Below are 20955 nucleotides of genomic sequence, written 5' to 3'. Positions count from 1 at the left end.
TAGTCACTAGATCAAATTGATACTCTCAGTGCCTCGCCAACATCCTTGAGGCAAATGATTCTGTAGTCCATGTTCTGAAAACTTGTGGGAATGTGTTCACAATATACTTAACGATCTCACGAGCACAAAAGGTTCTCCGTGTTTGTCCCCTTTTTCCCTTCATGTTCTCTCTCCTTCCCTTCTTTCCTAGTTTTGTCCCCTCCTTCCACTCCTGCTCACTTCCCAGCCACATACCTGCAAGTAAAGCAGCAAAGGGAAATCCACCCGTTACTGTAAATTACATCTTGCTGATCTGTCTGCATGTGGAGCATTGGAAGTAAGAAGCAGAGGTGCTTTGCATGGGCACCTCTGACACTTGTGCCGAAGGTTGCTGAGCCTTGCTCCAGAAGATGAAACCACAGTGTTCTGAAGGCTTGAGGCTGTCTTCGTGTTGTGTCTGCCTCGCTACGTGTCAGCTCCCAGAGAGATGTCAGAAGTGCTAAGCCAAAGGTATTGGCAAAATGTCTGGGAAAAGGGAGATGCTTTGGGGGAAGATTTTTTTTCTTTTCTTTGATACATTTTTAAAACTAGGACAGTTTCACTTTGCCCACGGAGCTCTTTATAACCGGGGCAATCAACCAATTCGTGGGAACACCGTGAGAATGGATGTTCTAGCACAATAGGCTCTTGTGATAGCACCTTGTAATTCCTAGCGAGGTCGTGATTATAAACCTAAGCAGGTGCAGAGCAGTTTGAGTTTGCAACGGTTGAATATCAGCCCTGAACTTTGTGGTTATCAAAGCTGCTGTGACTGAGAAGTAAACCCCTAGTACTCGACATTATATTCAAACTAGAGGCTGCATGGTGTATGCGCCTGGAGCTGATGGTCTTGGCCTGCCTGTGTTTGTTAAAGTGGTGAGTTTTTTGGTTTTGTTTGCTCATGATAGGTAGCGGAAAGGAGACTCACAATGCAGTATAGGGTGATTGTTGCTATAGTTATCTTAGTTCAAAGTGCTTTTCAAGCCTTAATTAGTTCTAACACTGCTGGCAGGTGGCTGGCATACATGGGGAAGCCGTGACCTTGGGCAAGACACTTAACCTCAGCAGGCCAGTTTAATTGCTGGTGTTGCTGCTTTAACACCAGTAGAGTTACACTAGGGATGAAGTTGATAACATGCGTGTCTGAGTCTGGCAGCGCCAGGATTAGCCTGGTTCCCAGGCCCAAGCTCATTCCAGCTGCCTGTTTTTATACTGTACATTGCAAATAAAGCTGCACTGTTCACTTCTCTTCTTAGCATTTATTTGCTGGGACCCCAAAGAAGAGCATGTTAGCAGCCCATGTCCCAACAGTTGAGGCGTGTCTGTACCAGGCAATCCCAGCTGCTTTTTCTGTTCTCTTTCTATTTCACTTGGGTGAATGGAGCCTGTTCTTTTCTTTTCTGCTTTGATTATTATCATTCATCTGTTGCGTATTGGCCTAAGTCCATGGGCTCATCTTGAATATAATCAATGCAAATCTCTGTCTTAGCATAAAAGTAAACATTAGGCTTCACTGTTAAGCAATGTCAGTAAGAGAAAAAATATTGATTGAGTTCAGATACTGTTGCCTGTACCCCAGAGCACCCTGGTCAATGGTTACTTAGGCCTGGTCTGCAGTAGAAAATGAGGTTGATTTATAAAAAATCAACACCCCAAGCAGTGTAGTTAAGCCAACTTAAATCCCCGTATACACAGTGCTAGGTAAAGAAGAAGTCTTCCATCAGCCTAGCTACCACCTCTCGGGGAGGTGGATTACCTATGCCAATGGGAGAATCCTTCCCGTCAGGGTAGGTAGTGTCTACCCTGAGGTGCTGCCGTGGTGTCGCTGGAGCGTTTTAAGTGTAGACAATCCCTTAGAAGTTTAATGCTGTAGTTACATGACAGACATTTAAACTTGTTAGTGTCTTTGAATGTGCTGTTTGACATATGTCTTCCACAGCATTCCCCATATGGCCCAAAGGTTACGTGCTAAACCTCCTAATGAGCCCTTGGCAGCGTATTCAAACCATCACCACTGCTGGCACTGACACCTTTCTCGACAGCCTCAAGAGAGGCCACCAGTTAAAAACAGTGAAACTGAGGGTGAAGAAGCCCCATTAACTCGTCCAGTTCATACCCCTGCTGGGGCAGGACTGTTCCTTATGGTATTGCTTACCAGTGCCTCATCTAGTGTAATTTTAAATGTTTTTAAAGCAGGGGCTTCCAGCAAGTCCCATGAAGACTCTTCCATGATTGACTAGCCATGGAGATTCCACCCTCCTCTTGTCCCTGGATTTGGTTCCCTCCAGGCTAGTTCTGAGGCATGTTAGCTTTGGATGTTGCAGTGACTTTTGTACTATTACTGCCTGTTTCCAGAGCTGTCCATTCAGCACCTGTCACGATCGTTGCATTAACTTAATATTTTTTGGTGATTTTTGCAACTGAATTAGCGAGCTTAGATGAATGATTTGCTCTCTGGGTGGGTAAAAATAGAAACAGAGCTGCCTTGTTGCCTTCCTGGATGTCTCCATTCTTCTCTCTTAAAAGATTAAACACACTTGAGGCTTAGAACGGGGTGGTACAAGCTCTCCCTGGAAGTGATGAGCTGGAGAGTTGAAGCTTTGTATTACGACTGTACAGTACTGCTTCTGGATTGCTGTTTGTCTTCTCTCAGATGAAAGCTTCAAACAGAGGCTCTTGTAGTCATGAAAACAGCCATGGCCTCTTCGGTGAGAAAAGCATCAACTCAATTATTATGGCTGAATCCGCTTGCATTCTACCTACCTAAAAATTCTGCCCATCATTTTAGTTGGAAGTGTTGTACTTTTTCACGCCAGTCCTGCAGCTAAACTCTGTTGCATGCTATTAGCTGTATTAAGTAGTTGTCACATTTCACCCCCCAGGTGGCTTAGGGTGACCAGACAGCAAATGTGAAAAATCAGGACAGGGGGTGGGGGGTAATAGGAGCCTTTATAAGAAAAAGACCCAAAAATCGGGACTGTCCCTATAAAATCAGGACATCTGGTCACCCTAAGGTGGCTGCATTTCTCTGTGTGTGTGTGGGGGGGGGGGAGAGATGTCAAATAGTTATAATTAAATTTTCATTCAATATTAAATTAAATATTAACTGTTGGTTAATAAGTGGCCATTACCTTCACAAGCAATAGTAGTGCACAGTGACTGGACACTGATGATGGCTGTGGGGGAAAGAGACTGCTGCAGGTAGCAGAAGGAATCTGCCTCAGGCCAATAAAAATGTTGGACATTTAGCCCATTGGCTACCGACTAGTTCAATCTATAGTCCACACCTATCTCTGGAGACAGCCAAATTCCTCTTGCTGGAGAGAGAAGCCAGCTGGCCCCAAACATCTTCCCTTTCACTGTCCTGCTTGGAGCTGGATCTAGCCATTCTCAAGAGGATTTCTGGGTCAGAGGGCAGAGAGAGAGTCCACTAACGTCTTTTCCCCTCCTCCCTCTAACAGGAGAGGGAGTGCCTCAGTGTCTCCCCTCCTTCCCCAAAGAAGTGGTGGCTTCTGTCTGGTGATTGGGAGGGTCTCAGAGTGGTGGTGCTGGGGCAGGGCCGTAGCAACAAAGAATGTGGCCCCCTCCGAACGGTGGCCCCCTCCGAACATATGTCCGGGCGGGGCCCCTTACAATGCAGAAACTGGAATGCGGTATTTATTTTGCCACTTTTAGGGGCCCCCTTCCTTGCGGGGCCCCCTCCGGTTGGAGGGTACGGAGGGCGCTCGCTACGCCTCTGTGCTGGGGAATCCCAAAGGATTAGTCACCATCTGACTCCCAAGGGCAGTAACATTAAAACATCTCCCCAGGGTAAGAATAGGCCCTTTCTTTCATATTGCTCTCAGCCTTCAGCTTTGGGGCAGGATACCCCAACCTCCGGAGCTGTCTTTTGTCTGAATGTAATCTTCCTGTGATTACCCTGGAGCCAGCCGGTGTTTGAGTAATCAGATATTTTATCTCTCTAGAGTGGGTAGTGAGCTGAGAAGTATTCTCACTGATTAAAGATGACCTTCCACGAATGAGCAAAGCAGAGCCCTGGCTGGGGTCTGATAAGTTGCCCCGGAGGTGCAGGAGAGAAATCAATGGGAACTGCAAAGGTTTTACAGCAGAGTTGAATCTGGCCTGTCCAATTTCAGCAGGAGTTGTGCTTAGGGTTTTGATTCTATAGCGCTGGAAAGGTGAAATATTTTTTGAAAATGTCTCGCAGAGTCAGCCAAGATATCACCTTTGGAAGTGTGTCTGTGTGTATTATAACAAACTGGCTAGCATCTGTGTAACACTGTCTTCTGTATATTGGACGGAATCACAACCACTGGACTGTGTGTCATAAGCCCTATACAACTGACTGCTAATGAATGTGCTCCTATAGGGCAGTGGTTCTCAAATCTATTAGATCGTACCCCCCTTCTTTGTGTCTGTAGTAATTTACGCCCCCTCCCCAAACACATTACAGATACGGATGCTTCACTTGAATCAGTTTCAGCTTGTTTTTCGTTTGAGTTGGGTTTTTTTTGTCTGTTGCACGAATGAGCCGATGATCCAGTGTAATAAGAGCAAAAGCAAAACTACGATTGTGATCGATGCTTAAATGTGCACGCCACATCATAGCAAACGGATTAGCGTACAGATGGCAACGACTTTGTATAATGCTAGGCAAGCTTAACAGGAATCCGTCAAAATTCACAGCAGCATGTAGAGTCAAATGCACAGCACCATAGGTGCCGACTCTGGGTGCTCCGGGGCTGGAGCACCCATGGGAAAAAAAAAGGTGCTGAGCACCCACTATATCGGCAGCCCCCCCCCCATCAGCTCCTCCCTCTCTCCCCAGCACCTCCCGCCCACCGTGAATCAGCTGTTCAGCAGCATGCAGGAGGCACTGAGAGGGAGGGGGAGGAGCGAGGGCAGGGCATGCTCGGAATGGAGTGGGGCGGGGACGGGAAGAGGTAGGAAGGGGGCTTCAGGGAAGGGGTGGAGTGAGGGTGGGGCCAGGGGCGGAGAGAGGGTCAAGCCCACGCCCCCTCCCCCCCCAGCAACTTAGAAAGACGGAGCCTCTACACAGCGCCATTTGAGGACCTGATGTGTCTGGAGGAATCAGCTTTGCTAGTTACTCATTGCTGTGGGTAAAATGTGCACAGTAAGTCCCCCTCCCCCCCAGCTTCTCACGCTCTCCCAGAATACATTCTGTGCCCCCAAGAGCATCTGCCCCCCATTCTGAAATTTCCCTCTTGTAGGGAAAGGTGATAGTGGCCAGTGTGTTTGGAACTAGAAGATGTTGGTCTCTCTCAGAAGTTCTGAATGGCCCTGTGTCATGGCCCACGGATCTCAAACCTGGGCCCCCCTGCCATGCTCCAAACCTCCACCTGACAGCCTGCTGGCAATAGCTTACCTGAGACTCACAAAGCCCAACCCCAGTGTCAGACTCTGCCACTGAGGTCCGAATGGTGGAGTCCCAGAGCAGCTGATTGTCCCACTGGCCCTATGCCAGCAGCAGGAACAGAAAGCTGCCCCAAACTACTGCGCTCCACCCGGCACTGGATTGTGTGTGTTGTGCCTCCTGCTATCACTCCCCGCTCCTGCTTCCCTGGCTTGATTTCCTGGCATTCCGACCCGACTTGACTCCTGACATCTGAGTTGGGATTCCCAATCTCCATTTGTCTCCTCCCAGGATCCCAACCCAGCTGATTCTTGACCCCTGTCTTGTGACTGCAGACTCTGGCTCCGGCTCCGACTACTGGGTCTGGGCTGCCCATGAGCTGGCCACGAGACCCTGGTGTACAGCCGAGATGCAACTGTGAAGTCCTGGACAGCCATAGAATTGTTACAAATTTTGTTTTTGCTCTGAGAGGATTTCCATTTACATGGTGCCTCTCATTTATTATTACAGCAGAGTTGGTTGGGTTTAGGGAAAAAGTCACATACAGATGCTGCAGATCACTTTGGACGTGGCACAGAAGACAGGAAACATCTAAAAGACCCTTGTACAAAACACACAGCCTGCAGTTCCTCCAATATCCCTGTGTTCAAGAAATATTTAAATCAATAGTTTAATACGACGCAAGGGACAAATGATCAGTGAAGCACGCCCTCTTTTATAAAATACAGGGGCAGAAAGCCAAACAACTCCGAATCATACTGGAACGAAGAGCAGAGCATATTTCTAAACCCTCAGAGGGTTTCATGTAGTTGAAGGCAAACATAAAAGGCTCTGTAAATGCAAACACTATTTTATTTTTCATTTCAATTAATCATCCCAGAAAACGGTGACTTTGTCTCTTTGTCCCTATTTAGTTTCAGCAAATCCAACTTTTTATTATTGTCTCTTTGCAGATTATGAAAGGTTTGGTGGATTATATCATCATATTGAATCGAGCCTATTAGTGTGTTACTCTCAGAAGATCACAGTAATGGGCTGTGCCTCAGGCAATGCCTCACTGTTTTTCTTCTTAAAGTGTTTTGCCTGTGTCCATGACGCTCAGCGCTGGTACGTTTCTCCCTGCTAATAGGAAAGCGCATAAAAATCGCATAATCATTAATATTGCAGAATCATTAGGGCTGATAAAAACAGCTCTGAGGCGATGTTGTTTTTCATGGTCACTGCATTTTGTAAACAAGCTACATAACCGTTAGCTTTTTTTTTTTTTTTTTTTAAGACCAATCTTGTAGATCTGGTGGCTGTTTGACTCCATCTACAGCTCTTCTATAGATAGTGCCAGTTAGATGATCATTTTCCAAGTCTGTCAGAGCAAATGCATTTCCAGTGATTGGCTCCAGTGCGTCTCCCCCCAGTTTTTGTTGCAGACGGGCACTCGGAAGCCGGCAATCTGTAGATGCGCAATCAAGTCTTGGCTTGGGTTTCATAAAGTCAGTCATGTGCAGACTGGTTGAAAAGTGTCAAAACTACAATCTCGTAACATCACCAAAGTAAGTGAGGGTGCCTTTCTTAAAGGGAAACAAGAATGTTTAAAATAGAAATCGGTCCAAACTAAACATCTAGATCCAATCACCTGCCTTTTGGGAAATACGGTATATTGTCTGCCCAGGGGATTATTTTTTAAATAAAGGAAGACTGAGATCTCAAGGTTTGTTGCTAACTGTTCCCCGTATTTCACTTTTTCCCCTGCTCTCCAACTTACAGACATACCCCACGTCCTGTGAAGGTTTCTGGGTGTAATCCAACAGACATTTCTTGTACTAAGTAGTACTATAATTAGAACCACCACTAGAGGGCACTCAAAATGTTCTGTCCCAATATGAATGCTTTGTAGAAAAGTTCTGACCTGGACCTGGCGTTTGTGGCTGAGACCCATTTTTAGTTTAATATAATTGATTTAAAATGTGAGAGGAAGTAGTTGAGCCAAAGCAGCAGCATCCCTCATGAAAGCTCCTGGATACAAGTCGAGTATTTGAGGCTTTGTGGTTGGGAGGGAAAGGGGAATGGTGGTACATAAGAACGGCCATACTGGGTCAGACCAAAGGTCCATCTAGCCCAGTATCCTGTCTTCCAACCGTGGCCAATACCAGGTGCTTCAGAGCACCTGGTATTGGCCACTGTCGGAAGACCATTTCAGAACAGGTAATCATCAAGTGATCCGTCCCCTGTCGCCCATTCCCAGCTTCTGGCAAACAGATGCTAGGGACACCATCCCTGCCCATCCTGGCTAATAGCCATTGATGGACCTGTCCTCCATGAATTTATCTAGTTCTTTTTTTGAACCCTGGAATAGTCTTGTCCTTCACAACATCCTCTGACAAAGAGTTCCACAGGTTGACTGTGCGTTGTGTGAAGAAATACTTCCTTTTGTTTGTTTTAAACCTACTGCCTATTAATTTCATTTGGTGACTCCTAGTTCTTGTGTTATGAGAAGCAGTAAATAACACTTCCTTATCTACTTTCTCCACCCCAGTCATGATTTTATAGACCTCTATCATATCCCCCCTTAATTGTCTCTTTTCCAAGCTGAAAAGTCCCAATCTTATTAATCTCTCCCCATACGGAAGCCGTTCCATACCCCTCATCATTTTTGTTGCCCCTTTCTGAACCTTTTCCAATTCCAATATATCTTTCTTGAGATGGGGTGACCACATCTGCACGCAGTATTCAAGAGAGTTGTCACCAGCAGCATCACCTTCTGCAGAAATTAACGCTGAATCTGGCCCACCCACCCCTGCTGTCCGGTTCTCTTAGGAGAGTAGGTGTCAGGATTGAGGACAGAGCTGTGAGCAATGGAGCAATGCTTGAGTGCCTCTAATCTTAATGTAAGGGCAAAGCAATAACTTCACACAAAAGTCCTACTCCAGTGGGTGTTCAGAAAAATGCAGGAAATGATGGAGAAGCTTTAATTTGACTTTTTGGGGGCTGGGTGATGGGTAGCTTCCAAGTGAAGAGCTATGTATATTGGGTTACGAAGGAAAATGATGGCCTCCAATCTTAAAGTCCAGGCACATAGGGCAGTGACCTGTGTTCTCTTTTACCTCCCCTGCTGCATTGCGTTCCGATGACTAGAAGGACTTTTAGGGACTCTTAGCCACCAAAAATGAAACTGTGTCACTGAGATCCTTTGAGAACATGTCTCTGCTGCTGTTCACAGTACTAAACTATTTAAATCACACAGCTATCCGCTTACATGGGCTACAATTCCATGTATTATCATTCCACATCTCAGCACAGGATACAATGTCACTGTCTTTTGTTGAAAGTCTTCCTGTGTAGTCCCGATTACTTTATACGGAAAGTCTGACATGGATTTTTACATGGTTGACATGGCAGATCCGAGTACTTGTGCGGGACTGTGCTTAGTCTATGTACGCTTAATTGCCCTCTGCTGGAGAAAAATGGGCACACTCATGGATAACCATTCTGTTAGTTAAGTAAGTGGAGCTGTCCCTTGAGCTCACCAGGTCTCTGTTAAGCATCCAAGGGCTTCATTTTTAATCATGCTGCTGCCACCTAATGCCATATACCATATATTTGTAGTGGGAAACCACGAGTCATCGCATGCCACAAATGTAGGCTCAGTGTTCCACAGAGCAAACAATATATTAATATTACGTTATCTTGAGTGTCATCTTTCACAAATTAAAGTATTGTTCTTGGCCGTCACCAAGCAGTTCTCCGTGGTACTCAACCCCACCTGCACCAGGGGTTCTGGTGGCCCAGCTCCAAAGTTCTGGACCTTGGTCTTCTGTCATGAGATGTTCAATCTCACAGTGGGGGTGGCGTCTTGGAGACCGCGGTGAGTGGGGCTGAAATTTTGTGACTTCTCCACAAGCAAGGCAGTGTCATTGGCATAGTCTTGGTTGGTAAACACTTCTTGACCAACCTTGATTTCGATGAGAGGAACGGCAAGTCCTAACATCCCGTCAGTAGCTCGACAGAATAGTGCCGGGGGGAGAATGCATCCCTGCTCCACACCAGAGGTTATGTAGAAATGTGGCAAAAGTCACGAACCAAGGCACACTTGCGCACCAGTATCAGTGTGAAGATCATATACTAGATTTAGCAGAACATTTGGAACACCAACTCCTTTTAGTGCGAGCCAAAGTGCTGACCAGTCGACTAAGCCAAAAGCCACTTTGAGGTTGATTACATGTGCCACATGAAGCAGACTGGTTAAATCCTCTGTGCACTTCAGCCAGCACAGGGGCCGGCTTCCAACAACCCCCGCTAAGCTGCCACCCCACCTCTTCCCGCCCCCACTCCAGCCCAGGCCCTGCCACCACTTCATCTCTTCCACCAAGCCCACGCCCGTCTCTTCCTGCTCCGCCCCAGACCCACCTCTTCCAGCCCAGTTCTGCCCCCTCCCCCGAGTGTGCCCCATCCCCTCTCCTCCTCCCTCCCTCCCAGTGCCTCCTGCATGCCGCGGAACAGCTGATCTGCGGTGGGAAGGAGGCACTGGGGGGAAAAGGGAGGGGAGCTTGGCTGCCGGTGGGTGCTGAGCACGTGCTATGTCAGCCAGAATCCAAAGGGTAAGTCCAGCGTCCATTGTTGACCGTCCTGCCGTGAAACCTGACTTCTGCGGACGACAATGTCTGTGAAGGAGCAGCTGAATCCTACCAAGCAGAACATGAACAAAGACCTTTCAGGGACCGAAAACAATGAGATTGGCCTGTAGTTGCCGCACACAGTGCAAGATCCTCTGCCGTTGTACAGGGACACTATGATGCCACCTGGCCTCCCTTCAGTCATACTCTTCAGCCGTGTTGCCAGGATGGACAAAAACACCCCGGCACACTGTGCTCTCAAACTCACAAGAAGGGGTGCATGCCCTGGCCCTATCTGGTGGATTTGCAGGATTGATCCAGATCTAGGAACATCACCACATGATGTCTGTTGCAACGTCATCAACCGTGGTCACTCTGGCTAGCACAATGGTCCCTAGTAGACTATGCATGTTTGATGATGATCTCACTGGGGAGCTGGGCGATCCTGTTTCGGAACCAGATTAGACAGAGACTGCAATTTGAGTATGTAGCCAAGTCAGGGCAAGGCTTTGCATCTGATGGGCTGAAATGTCACAAGCTGTTCTGATTTCAGGCACGTTCCAGAACTGGAAAATAAGGCCAAGATTTGCAGACGTGACTAGTGATTTTGGGTGCCCAACTTGGGGCCCATTTTTCAGAAAGTGCTGAGCATCCGCCCTCTGAAAATCAGGCCCCTTTTAAAGATCCCAAATTCACTAGTCCTGTTTGAAAATCTTTGGGCCAAGCTCCTTTCACAGCCTCTGTCCATTTAATTCAGGTCCAGATGCCAAGCAGAACATTCCCAAAGTTCAGCAGAGTTCCCACCTGAAGTTCTGGTCTGGGCTGTGTCTAGTATACAGCCATGTACTGTTGCAGTTCTTTACCTAATCTCAGCAATTGCTTCATCCTATCCTAACATGCTATTGTTTTACCCCATTGTTAAAGATGGAAACGGAGGGAGCGTCTTAAAAGGTTGACACCTTCCCCAATGTGCACAGTCGCCTTTTGTGTTAAAGGGTGAAATGAAAATGAACGTGATCAGTTGATATACAAAAACGAAAGGTGTATAAGATTTAAACGAGTTGTTCTTTGTTTGCCAATACAGGGGGCCTTCGAGGGGCTACCATAGTGGATGCCTTAGATACTCTGTACATCATGGAGCTTGGGGAGGAATTCCGAGAAGCGAAAAGCTGGGTGGAGAAGAGCTTTGACTTGAATGTGGTGAGTCAGTAATTGAAAACGTCAGTCTGTGCTGCAAAAATGCCTGGTACATCCCTTGGTGTGTCATAGTAACAGCATTTGGATCCAGGGGTATTCTGCTAGGACAGTCTGTGAAGGGGAAAAAATATAGTTTGCAAGGGCCAATGAGTCAGATTCATAGATTGCAAGGCCAGAAGGGAACATTGTGATCTAACTAACCCTCTGCATAGCACAGAGCACAGAATTCCACCCAGTGAGTCCTGCATTCATCCTTAATTCCTGAGGGCTTCAGTAGAATTAGCCTGAACAGGGTGTCATGCTCTTTCTGTTAGAAAATTACCATTTTTAGAAACTCCAAGGAAGTTTGATCAGTGTAAACAAGAGCCCTCCAGCATATGTCCCCCAGATTGAACTCCCCCATGATATCAGTTTTTCTTTCTATATATTATAGACTGATCACCCTGCTCGTATGGAGGGAATTTTTGACACCCCTCCTTACAAATTATTGATCAGTACATCTGTGTGTTATGCAAAGGCATCACAGGACCCCAAAGCTATCGAGAAGGGGGGGGGAGGGACAATTGTGCCAGGACCCTAAGTTCCAAGGGACCCTCAAATGTCTGTAACATCTGTGTAAATAAAGGGAAAGGGGTGGGGCCCCAAATTTCTCTCGACGGGCCTGACTCCAACCACAGTGCTGGGACACTGGATAAGTATGAAAAATGAAGAGCTCCGGCTACAGAATGGCCAGCACTCCTTCCTGTATGTTCCTTGAAGGGCTCCCATCTACATACAGAGTCGTTCTTCGCCAGTGAGATGGGACCACAGCCTGACGTGGTGGTCTATGGAGGCCATTAAACTCAAAATGCCATTAAAATTTTAATTTCCTTCTGTCTGTCCTAGTTAGTACATGGGGAAAAATGGGTGTCCCCATGTGAAAAATGAATGCAGTTGCCTTTTTAGAAAAGTATCATTTGGGAATGGATGGCCGTCGCGGATTCATAATAGGAAGATCACATCTGATAAATTAGGTTGAATGCTTTTAAGTATGTTACTGAATCGATAAACAAGGGACAAAATCAATGGGGAGATAATTTATCTGGATTTGACAAAAGCTTTTACTCCTGGCCCACACAATAGATTGATCGGCAAAGACTAAAATGAATGTTATAGATTGATCACTGGTGTCAGACGTGCAGTGCAGAGAGAGAAGGGTTGAAATGAATTAAAAATTGGCTTTGAGATAAGAAGCTGACCTAGTCAGGCAGGGATGGGACGGTGGCCTTGACTGGAGAGGGGAATCCAGTGCAAGGCTGAAGAGAGAAATGATTAGGAAGGAGAGGGTGTCATTTCAAAAGCAGCCACATTTGCTGCTGAGATAATTTGCCAGCATGGGGAATAAAAACAGTTTCAGAGCTACAGAGCAAACAGTCTCCGCAGAGGAAGGTCTATTATCAGCTGTCAGCAACATGTCACTCCAGGGCTGTTCGTTCCACTGGCTGCCCATTAAACACAGTAACGCTGGAGGGACTGGTCTTGCCTTTTAAAGCGGGCTGGACCCAAACTCTCTAGCAGGCGACCCCTCCCTCTGCAACCAAGGTCCCCCCAGGAGAGCTGCTGTCTTCAGGGATGGTGGAACTCTCAGCAACTAGATTGAGGGGAGGGGTGGGGCCTGACTCAGGCAATGGGGAAAAAGAGACAGTTCAGGTCTGTGGCAGAGCAGCTGTTTGGATTTACTGACTAATGGCAAGTGTGGTGTAGATACCTAGACAGGCCATTGACTATGTGAGAAGTGCAAGTTAGCTTAGAGAAGTGTGAGACAGTGAGGCTGAGGGACAAAACTAATCACCCGACTCTAAAGGGAATGCAGCACGGATGATTCTGTTAACCAGCATCTGTCTGTGTGTACAGCAGTGCTCCATGATCCTGATTAATTTATAGCTTAAGAACTAGTGCCCAGCAAACAAATCTTTAGTTGCTAATTGCTGCTATGTTAGGTCCACTGATTTTATTTCCCAACCTGGATCTTTTGCTTTCTCTCCTCCTTCCAGTCCAGCCTTTTCCAGGTTCTCCCTCTCTCTCCCCCTTTATAATAGTGTCACTTCCTACGTGACCTTGAGCTGCTTCCTCTGGCTTTTGCCTCCCTCTCTGGATGGCAAATTGTGTCTCAGATCCTTCCAGTCTTCCCTGGGAGAAGACATCTGTTTTCATGTGTAATCCAGTGGGATTGTTGGAAGGGACAGGTGAATGCAGTGGGTAAAGAATTCCTGCCTCTCTATCCCATTCGCTGAAATTGCTGCACTCTTGCGGGAGCCTCCTGTTGGTAGTTTTGTGTGTTTATTTGAGGGGAAGGAATAATTTGCCTGGCAAGTTCACAGTCCAGGAGCACAGTTTAAAAAGCACAGTTTGAAGGCAATTGCTTTGACATTTGCTGATCGGGAGTTGGAATAAAATAGATCTTAACTAGTTCCAGGTGAGTGGCTTCCTGAGAGATTCAGTGAACCACATCACTGCCTGTTCACCATTTCCCACAGGGCACGTGGGCACTGGTTTGTTTGTCTCCCACTCAGTGTGGCAGCAGCTGTGCCACCCTGGGCTGTGGTCCTGTCAGCTCTTACAAACTAAGTAGGGTTGAGCATGGTAAGTCCTTGAATGGGAGACCTCCAGAGAACATCTGGACACTCCAGGAAGTTGTAGTGGTGATGCACAAGGTGGCACTCTCCCCACTGAGTCAGTGCTGAAGGAATGCTCCCGTATGGAGCAAGAAAGCTCAGTACAGGAGGGTGCCATCTTTTGGCTATTAAAAACAGTCCTGACTTCTTGTGGTCTCCCAAAATCCCTCTGCCCTTCTTTTAAGAATAGAGATGTTAACTCCAGCGTCCTGTTGAGTTTCAACTTAGGTATCTATTTTCTGCCTACCTACATTGCCTTTGCATTTTCAACTGGAGAAAGTATAATTTCTCACGCTTTCTTTCGTAACCTGTTGTGTAGTGTTTCACTGCTATTGAACAGCTGCTGCATTCTACCCAGAAACCATTTCAGTGGTGGCAAAGTGATCCCTGTAGCTCACTTAACCTATCTCCTAGAGGGTTGTGAAGCTTCATGTATAAAGCTCTTTGAGATCCTAGATGAAAGATGCTATAAAAGGCAAAGTGTTATTAAACTGTGAATAAGGATTGCAGAGTTTTGTGAATGTACCGAGAATTATTCCAAGGCACTCTCATTGTCCCTATATCTGCATGGGTGCTATAAGGCTTCACTTGTACCTTCCAGTGACTATCTGATGATGATCTTTTCAGAATGGAGAAGCTTCCTTGTTCGAAGTGAACATTCGTTATGTCGGAGGGCTGTTGACGACGTACTATCTAACCGGTGAAGAGGTTTGTTTCTACACATCCTGTGTATCCCTCGCGGTCTCAAATAATGAATGTGCAGGTGTATTTCTGGATAGGGTGGCTCCCAGCAGTGCTCCACTGAACATCAAATAATCCCCCTGTAAGAAGAGGCTAAACCTGTTTTTTATGAATATTGAACTCCCACTAACAGTCTTTTAATTAAGTCTCACACAATTACCTTATGCTTGCCATGCCTGGCTCATCTATAAAGATCTTTTCTCCAACGGACAATTTTAGCAAGATCGTTTTTCAGCTTGGTACATTGGTCCTCACTGAAATGCATTTGCAGTGATCTTTGCCTTTCCCTCAGTTCTTGTTACTTTGTAGCCTAAATATAGGCAATAGTGCAAACTTTGGGGTCACTCCAAGTAGCCCTGCAGGCTAAATGTTAGCTTATTAGTGGCAGCGATTTGTGAAAACCCCAAATTGTTGTTATATTTTTTGTGTAGCAAAAATTGGCACTGATAAAGCAGGGGGCCAGGTTGTGGCTAATGTCATCCATGTGCAAGGAGCCTTTTTTTAGTGTGCAAATATCACGCACTGGTGAGTGTGTGTTACAAGCCCCCCTCTGTGCCAGTCTGCAGTGGATACGAGTCTGTTACAACCCCCAGCTACCAGGCCATGGCTCTTTAACTCAAACTGTCACAACTCACGCTTTTAGCTCCAGAGGTTCCCGATTCAGTCCCCATGTGTGAACCCATACGTGGGGATTCATCCGGGATTTGAGCCACCCGCTTCCTTTGAGAAGAGGAAGTGACTGATGTGACAACCACCCCCATGGCCAGCACACTGGGGATCGAGCCAGAGATCTGCCTGAGTTGCAACAGCTTGAGCTGAAGAGCTGTGGCTTTGTAGGGGGGTTGGTAACAACTCATATCCTATGTGGATCAGCACAGAGGGGGATTTGTAACACACGCTCACCACAGGGTTACACAAGGACTGATCCAAGCAAGTACGGCTGGTAGAACTGCCCCAACCCCTGGTTTCCCCACTCAGCCAGCAGAGGGGGGTGCAGCAGCGTTCCAATGAGCACTAGGCCCGCAACGAATACTGGCTAAATCAGAAGGTTCCCACTGAAAACACTGCTCCCTCCTTCGCCCCCCTGCCCCTCCCAAATGCAGGCCATAGCTGAACACATAATCTGTCTCATAATATAGCTGTGCTGGAATTTTAAAACCAGATGTGAGGCGATCAAGAGATTACTCCTCTACCCTGAATATCTTCGGCAAACAGAAGGCCTGATCCCACTGATCTCAATGGGAGTTCTGCTGGCAGACGGCTGCAGGATTGGGCCTTAAGCAACGAGTAAATAACCTTTTCAAGAAACTCCCATATTGCTACAGGCCGGCTTCTGCTGGAGGGAGCTGCCCATGATAGAAGGAAACGACTAGTCTTTGCATTGTGATGCCATCGATTTGTGGAGGCCTGGGAGAAGCTCCATAATTAAGGCTGCATTTTGGATGAGATACAGGAATTTGTTCCTCCTGGGATTTCCCAGATGGGAAAGCTCTCAAAGATCTAGTGCCCCATGCTGCAGCCCTTCGTGCTCACAGCTTCCATTGACTTCAACTTGACAGAGAAGGAAGTGAGCCCCCAAAACCATAGAGCCTGGGCAGCAGGCTAGAGAGTGATCTTAGCAAACAGGTCAGTGTCTGTCCTGTATCGGTTCAGTGCCTCCCCCCTCGATAATCTAGTCACTTTCTCATGGCTTTCCCTTCTGAACCAGATCTCTCTACCTTCCTCTGCTGTGACAAAGGCCTCAGAGCCCATGACAAGCTCGGGTTTCCTCAGTGCTGTATTTCTCAGAGCAATCATTTCCTGCTTTCTTAAAACTGTTATGACAGCTTGGACTGAAATGGGGAGGTTAGAGGTAAAAGGCTTGTGCTTGATCTCTTGTCACTTACAGGCTTCTCTTGCTCAAGACTAATCTCTTGAGCACAGATTATTGCTTGTATCAGTTTGTCCCAAAATAAGTGTGCTTGGTGGCTTTGTGTGGCAAGCCCCCATAAACTATTATTTGATTAGAATAATATAACTCAGAAATTAGGAATTGAAAGGGTGATAACTTAGCCATGACAGGCCACGGATCCTCTCTGGAAATTTAGTGGTGCGTAAAGGAGTGTCTGTATGTGTATGTATGTGTGTATAAAATATGTGTACTTGAAATTAGAAGTCATGTGAGCTATCAACAACCTGCTTTGTAAACCATGGCATGCTTCATCCTTAGAAATCTCCTTTAATTTTGATGTCTTCATTTCTGTTTCCCCCACTGCCCCATAACAAGTTCTTAAAAGGGGACCCTTTCTCCCCAAAGGCATGCTTTGCAGGATCAACTCAATCAGCCAGGAAGGCATATTCTTGTAACAATACTCTGAGCAAAACTACCAGCCAGCTGCCCATCATTGGTGTTAGAGCAGCCAGCAGCATTAGAAGTGGAGACCTTTGTCCCAAGAAACTGGTCTTTGCTCAGTAGGTTAAAGGAGCAGTTCCAGGAGCTTAGGGAATGGAGATCTGTGCCACGTGGGCAGATCTCACGTTTTAGCACAGAAAGATACAGATGCATAATCCAATTTATCTACTGTTCCCCCAGCTAATGCAGAACTTGACTTCAAGTTCCAAGGGAAAGTACTTAGAAGGTTTCAGAGATTCAGCAATGGGTGGCTGTACATATACAGACACGAAGATCTCTAGGCAATGGGAAGCATACAGCTTTGAGAGTGGTTAGAACTGTGCAGAACTAGGACATTGAAACCCCAAGCCCAAGCCGAGCTCACTTAATGAGCCTGGGATGATCTCTGGTTTCATGAGGAAGCCATGGAAAACATGGTGGGTTTGTCCCGTAAAAGGGCAAAACTTGGCAGTTTTGGCTGTTTAACTTTGAATTTCTGGGTTCAAAGTAAAACTCACAAGGAGTGTGTCCATCAGAACCAGAACCAAGGGAAAAGGGTTCACGCAAACCCCAGTGCCCTGAAACTGCCAAATGTCCTAATGTCAGTTCTATTCCAACTGGGAACTTTCAAACTCATTAACCCAGGACTCTGCGTCAGAAGTTAACGGAACTGATCCTTGAACTTGGTTAGAAAGGGAGATCTCCTCTACTGTAACATGAGCCAACGCCGCAAAGCTCACATCCAGATCCAAAGTTTGAGGCCTGTTGGGATCCAGGATTTTAGACTGGTCTGTTGTGGATCTCCAGGGGCCATCCATAAATTCTGGTCCAGATCAAAACTTCCTTATGGGGTTTGGTTCAGGCCCATCCCAATATGTAGGTGTAGGGCTACCCCACTATTTGGAAATGAAAGCCCTGTAATGTCCCATTATTCTTACCCGCTTTATAACTGTGTCTGTCTGGGTGTGTATGGAAAAGTGAAGTGTAAGAAAACCAACGTGACTGATACTAGCAAGCAATACATTGTACATTTTAACTCTTTTCCTTTTTTATTTGTCTAACAGGTATTCAAGAACAAAGCTCTAGAACTTGGAGAGAAACTTCTACCAGCCTTTAACACCCCGACTGGTATCCCCCGGGGCGTCATAAATCTGGGCAGGCAAGACACACCTCATTACTTTCCCATCATTAGCAGTGGGTCTTATTCATGTGCTGAATACTTGTAAAGGAGTAACAACTGTTCCTAAGGGGCATTTTGCCTCTAAGAACATAAGAGCTGCTGGACTGGGTCAGACCATAGTCCATTTTGCCCAGGATCCTGTCTCCAGCAGTGTGGCCAGAGCTTCAGGAGAACTGTACAGAACAGGGCGATTATGGAGTGATCCATCCTTTTCTTCCACATCCAACTTCTAGTAATTAGAGATTTAGGGTTGCCCTGAGCATGGGGTTGTGCCCCTGACCATCTTGGCTAATGCCGTTGATGGACCCGTTCTCCATGAACTTATTCATTTTTATTTAACCCAGTTACTCTTTTAGCATCTTTCCGTAGCATCTTCCCTCCTGACTCTTGGAGGATATTCGTTTTGGCAACTCAGACTTTAGGAGGCATCTTGGCAGTAATCAAGGGTGACTCACATTAAATCCAGCTGTGTTTTATTAATTTTTAAGCAGTCCACATTTTCTTCCTTCACTTCCTGGCAGAGCTGCCCCATGGGAATAGGATGTTCCCACTCACATTTGCCTTTGAATTTTATTGGTGGGCTTGCATTTAGAACTCCGCTTGCTCTGCACATTTTTGCAGTGTGCCAGGCTAGATGAATGATGCTACTTTGTTGGATCTGTACAAGCTCCAGGCATGGGAGCTGAGAAATAGACTGTGGCAAATGACAGTTTTGTATCCAAATGTGTATGAATAGCCGTAGTCCGTGTAGTTTTCTGCCTGCCTAGACTCCACAACATGCATGTCATTCACTTAGGCAACATCTACACTTAAACTGCTTCAGTGGCACAGCTGCAGTGCTTCAGTGTAGAAACTCACCACAACGACAGGAGGGGCTCTCCCGTGGCTGTAGCTAATCCACCTCCCCAAGGGACAGTAGCTAGGTCGATAGAAGAATTCTTCCATTGAACTAGCACTGTCTACACTGGGGGAGATTGGCATAGCCCATGTCTTGGGGGTGGAGGGGAAGGGATTTTTCACACCCCTGAGAGACACAGCTGTGCCGATGCAAGTTTTCAGTGTAGACCCGACCTTAGTGCTACAACACTGCCTGTGAGGTATGTGACATAAAGCGGGGAGCTGAGGCAGGTAGGTTAAATAACTTGCCCACGGTCACTTAGTGGAAGAGACAAGTAGAACCCAAGAGTATTGATTCCCCATCCCCAGTTCTAAGTACTACACAGCACTTCCTGCCCAACAGGACTCGTTGGTTCATTTTGATGCCAACTAGCGGAAGTCCCTGGGATTTTAAAAACTGCACACAGGCTGAAGCACAGAGAATAGGAAACATGAGTTAACAAAAAACCTTTCATCCTCCCCTCCACAACACTAAGAGCAGCAGCCCGGGAAGTTTTACCCCACATCTGCCATTGGGTTCCTTTCCCTGTAAAGTGCGAGATTTCGTTGAACGTGTAACACGGGGTGATCCATTGCTCAAATGTCACTGTCACCCTCTGCTTAACTCTACACGCAATGAAAACTTTGAACGTCTCCACCACCTTAATTGTATCCTTCTAGGAATGACATTCTGCATCGTAGCTTGATGATAAAGTCTCATGTGGTGCCTCTTTCTCAATACAAGCACAGGCACAGGCTAACCTTTTGCAGAAATGCCATACCTCTCGCTACCCTTTGTAAAGACAATCAAGATGACAGAGTGTATCTGCCCAGTTATCCTGAAATATCTTGCCGATGACCTTGGCTAATACTGAAGAAAATCAAAATAGCCGTAAGCTTCCTAAAACCAAGAATCTGCATTACTGGCTAGAGCTCTGAGAAGAGCATTGAAACTGGTTAGGGGGCCAGCAGTAACGATGTAGGAGCAAAGATGAAAAAAGCTAAATGTATGTAGCGTGGCTATGGTGGGAACGTAACGAACAGCCTGCACTTGAACGGTGAAAGCTCCCCAGAATGAGAGGAGTTGTTCAGTGGGATACAGTACATGGAGGTGTAAGAAGGAGCAGTGGGATGACCTTGAAAGAGGGGCTATTTAGTCTGAATATCGGGACAGACTTCCTACCAGTCAGATGCCAAAACCAACGGAAGGTTTTCCCTAACTAAAGCCCAGTCTCTCAACCCTTTTATTTCTACTTTTGCAACCAGGATCTGATAACTCACAGAAACCCAACAGGGTCCAGGCCGGATGAAGTTTCACAAACTCTTTTTTGGAATGTTCTTTACTGAAGTTTTGAGCACAACAAACATAAGACCTGGCATAAGGCCAGGTCTATGTAGCGGTTCTAATGAAGTGAAGAGAGAGATCATGCTGCTTCTGTTCCGATGAGCGCTACTGCCTTTTCTCCTCCACTCACTTCAGTGCCACCTCCTGCCCTTGCACTCTTGAATTCTGCAGTGGATCTGCCCATTCCTTGTGCCATCAAGAATGCTCTGTCCAAGGTCCTAGAACATGCTGTTCATTCCAGCGGTCTACACGTCCTCTTCTCCTTCACCCTCTTTGATCTAATGCAGTCTGCCTCCACACTCTGTTCCAGAGAAATTATTGTCCAGAGTTACTAATGGCCGTCTCCTCTCTAAGGTCAAGGAGTGGTGGTTCTTCTTGATAGCTCTGCTTTTGTCACAGTTGATCACCCTTTCTTTAGCTTTTTCTCCTTTCTTTGCCTTCATAACTCTGTTCTCCTTATTCTCCTCCTACCTTGCTGGATGCTCCTTCAGCATCTCCTTTGGGTGCTGATCACTCTTCCCTTGTCTGTTGAGATCCCTCAGGTTCTGTGCTCATTATCCCTCCCCCCCCTCCTTCTAGCGCCATTTCTCTC

The 20955-nt window shown here is 46.5% G+C and overlaps 1 protein-coding gene across 3 annotated transcripts in view; it reads left to right on the top strand.

The window, feature by feature from the left end:
• The window catches only part of MAN1C1 (mannosidase alpha class 1C member 1), an 82377-nt gene that overhangs the window by 42801 nt on the left and 18621 nt on the right, over window positions 1-20955 (top strand). For all 3 annotated transcript variants that reach the window (XM_024203688.3, XM_024203690.3, XM_024203689.3), the window contains exons 3-5: window positions 11084-11199; window positions 14478-14558; window positions 18027-18121. In XM_024203688.3, coding sequence (XP_024059456.1) covers window positions 11084-11199; window positions 14478-14558; window positions 18027-18121 — 292 coding nt within the window. The remainder of the gene's footprint in view (window positions 1-11083; window positions 11200-14477; window positions 14559-18026; window positions 18122-20955) is intronic.

The sequence above is a fragment of the Terrapene carolina genome, unplaced genomic scaffold (genome assembly GCF_002925995.2).
Source record: "Terrapene carolina triunguis isolate 2854851 unplaced genomic scaffold, T_m_triunguis-2.0 Scaffold236, whole genome shotgun sequence".
In the NCBI taxonomy this organism is placed as follows: domain Eukaryota; kingdom Metazoa; phylum Chordata; order Testudines; family Emydidae; genus Terrapene; species Terrapene triunguis.
This window is presented reverse-complemented; position numbering and strand designations above follow the sequence as displayed.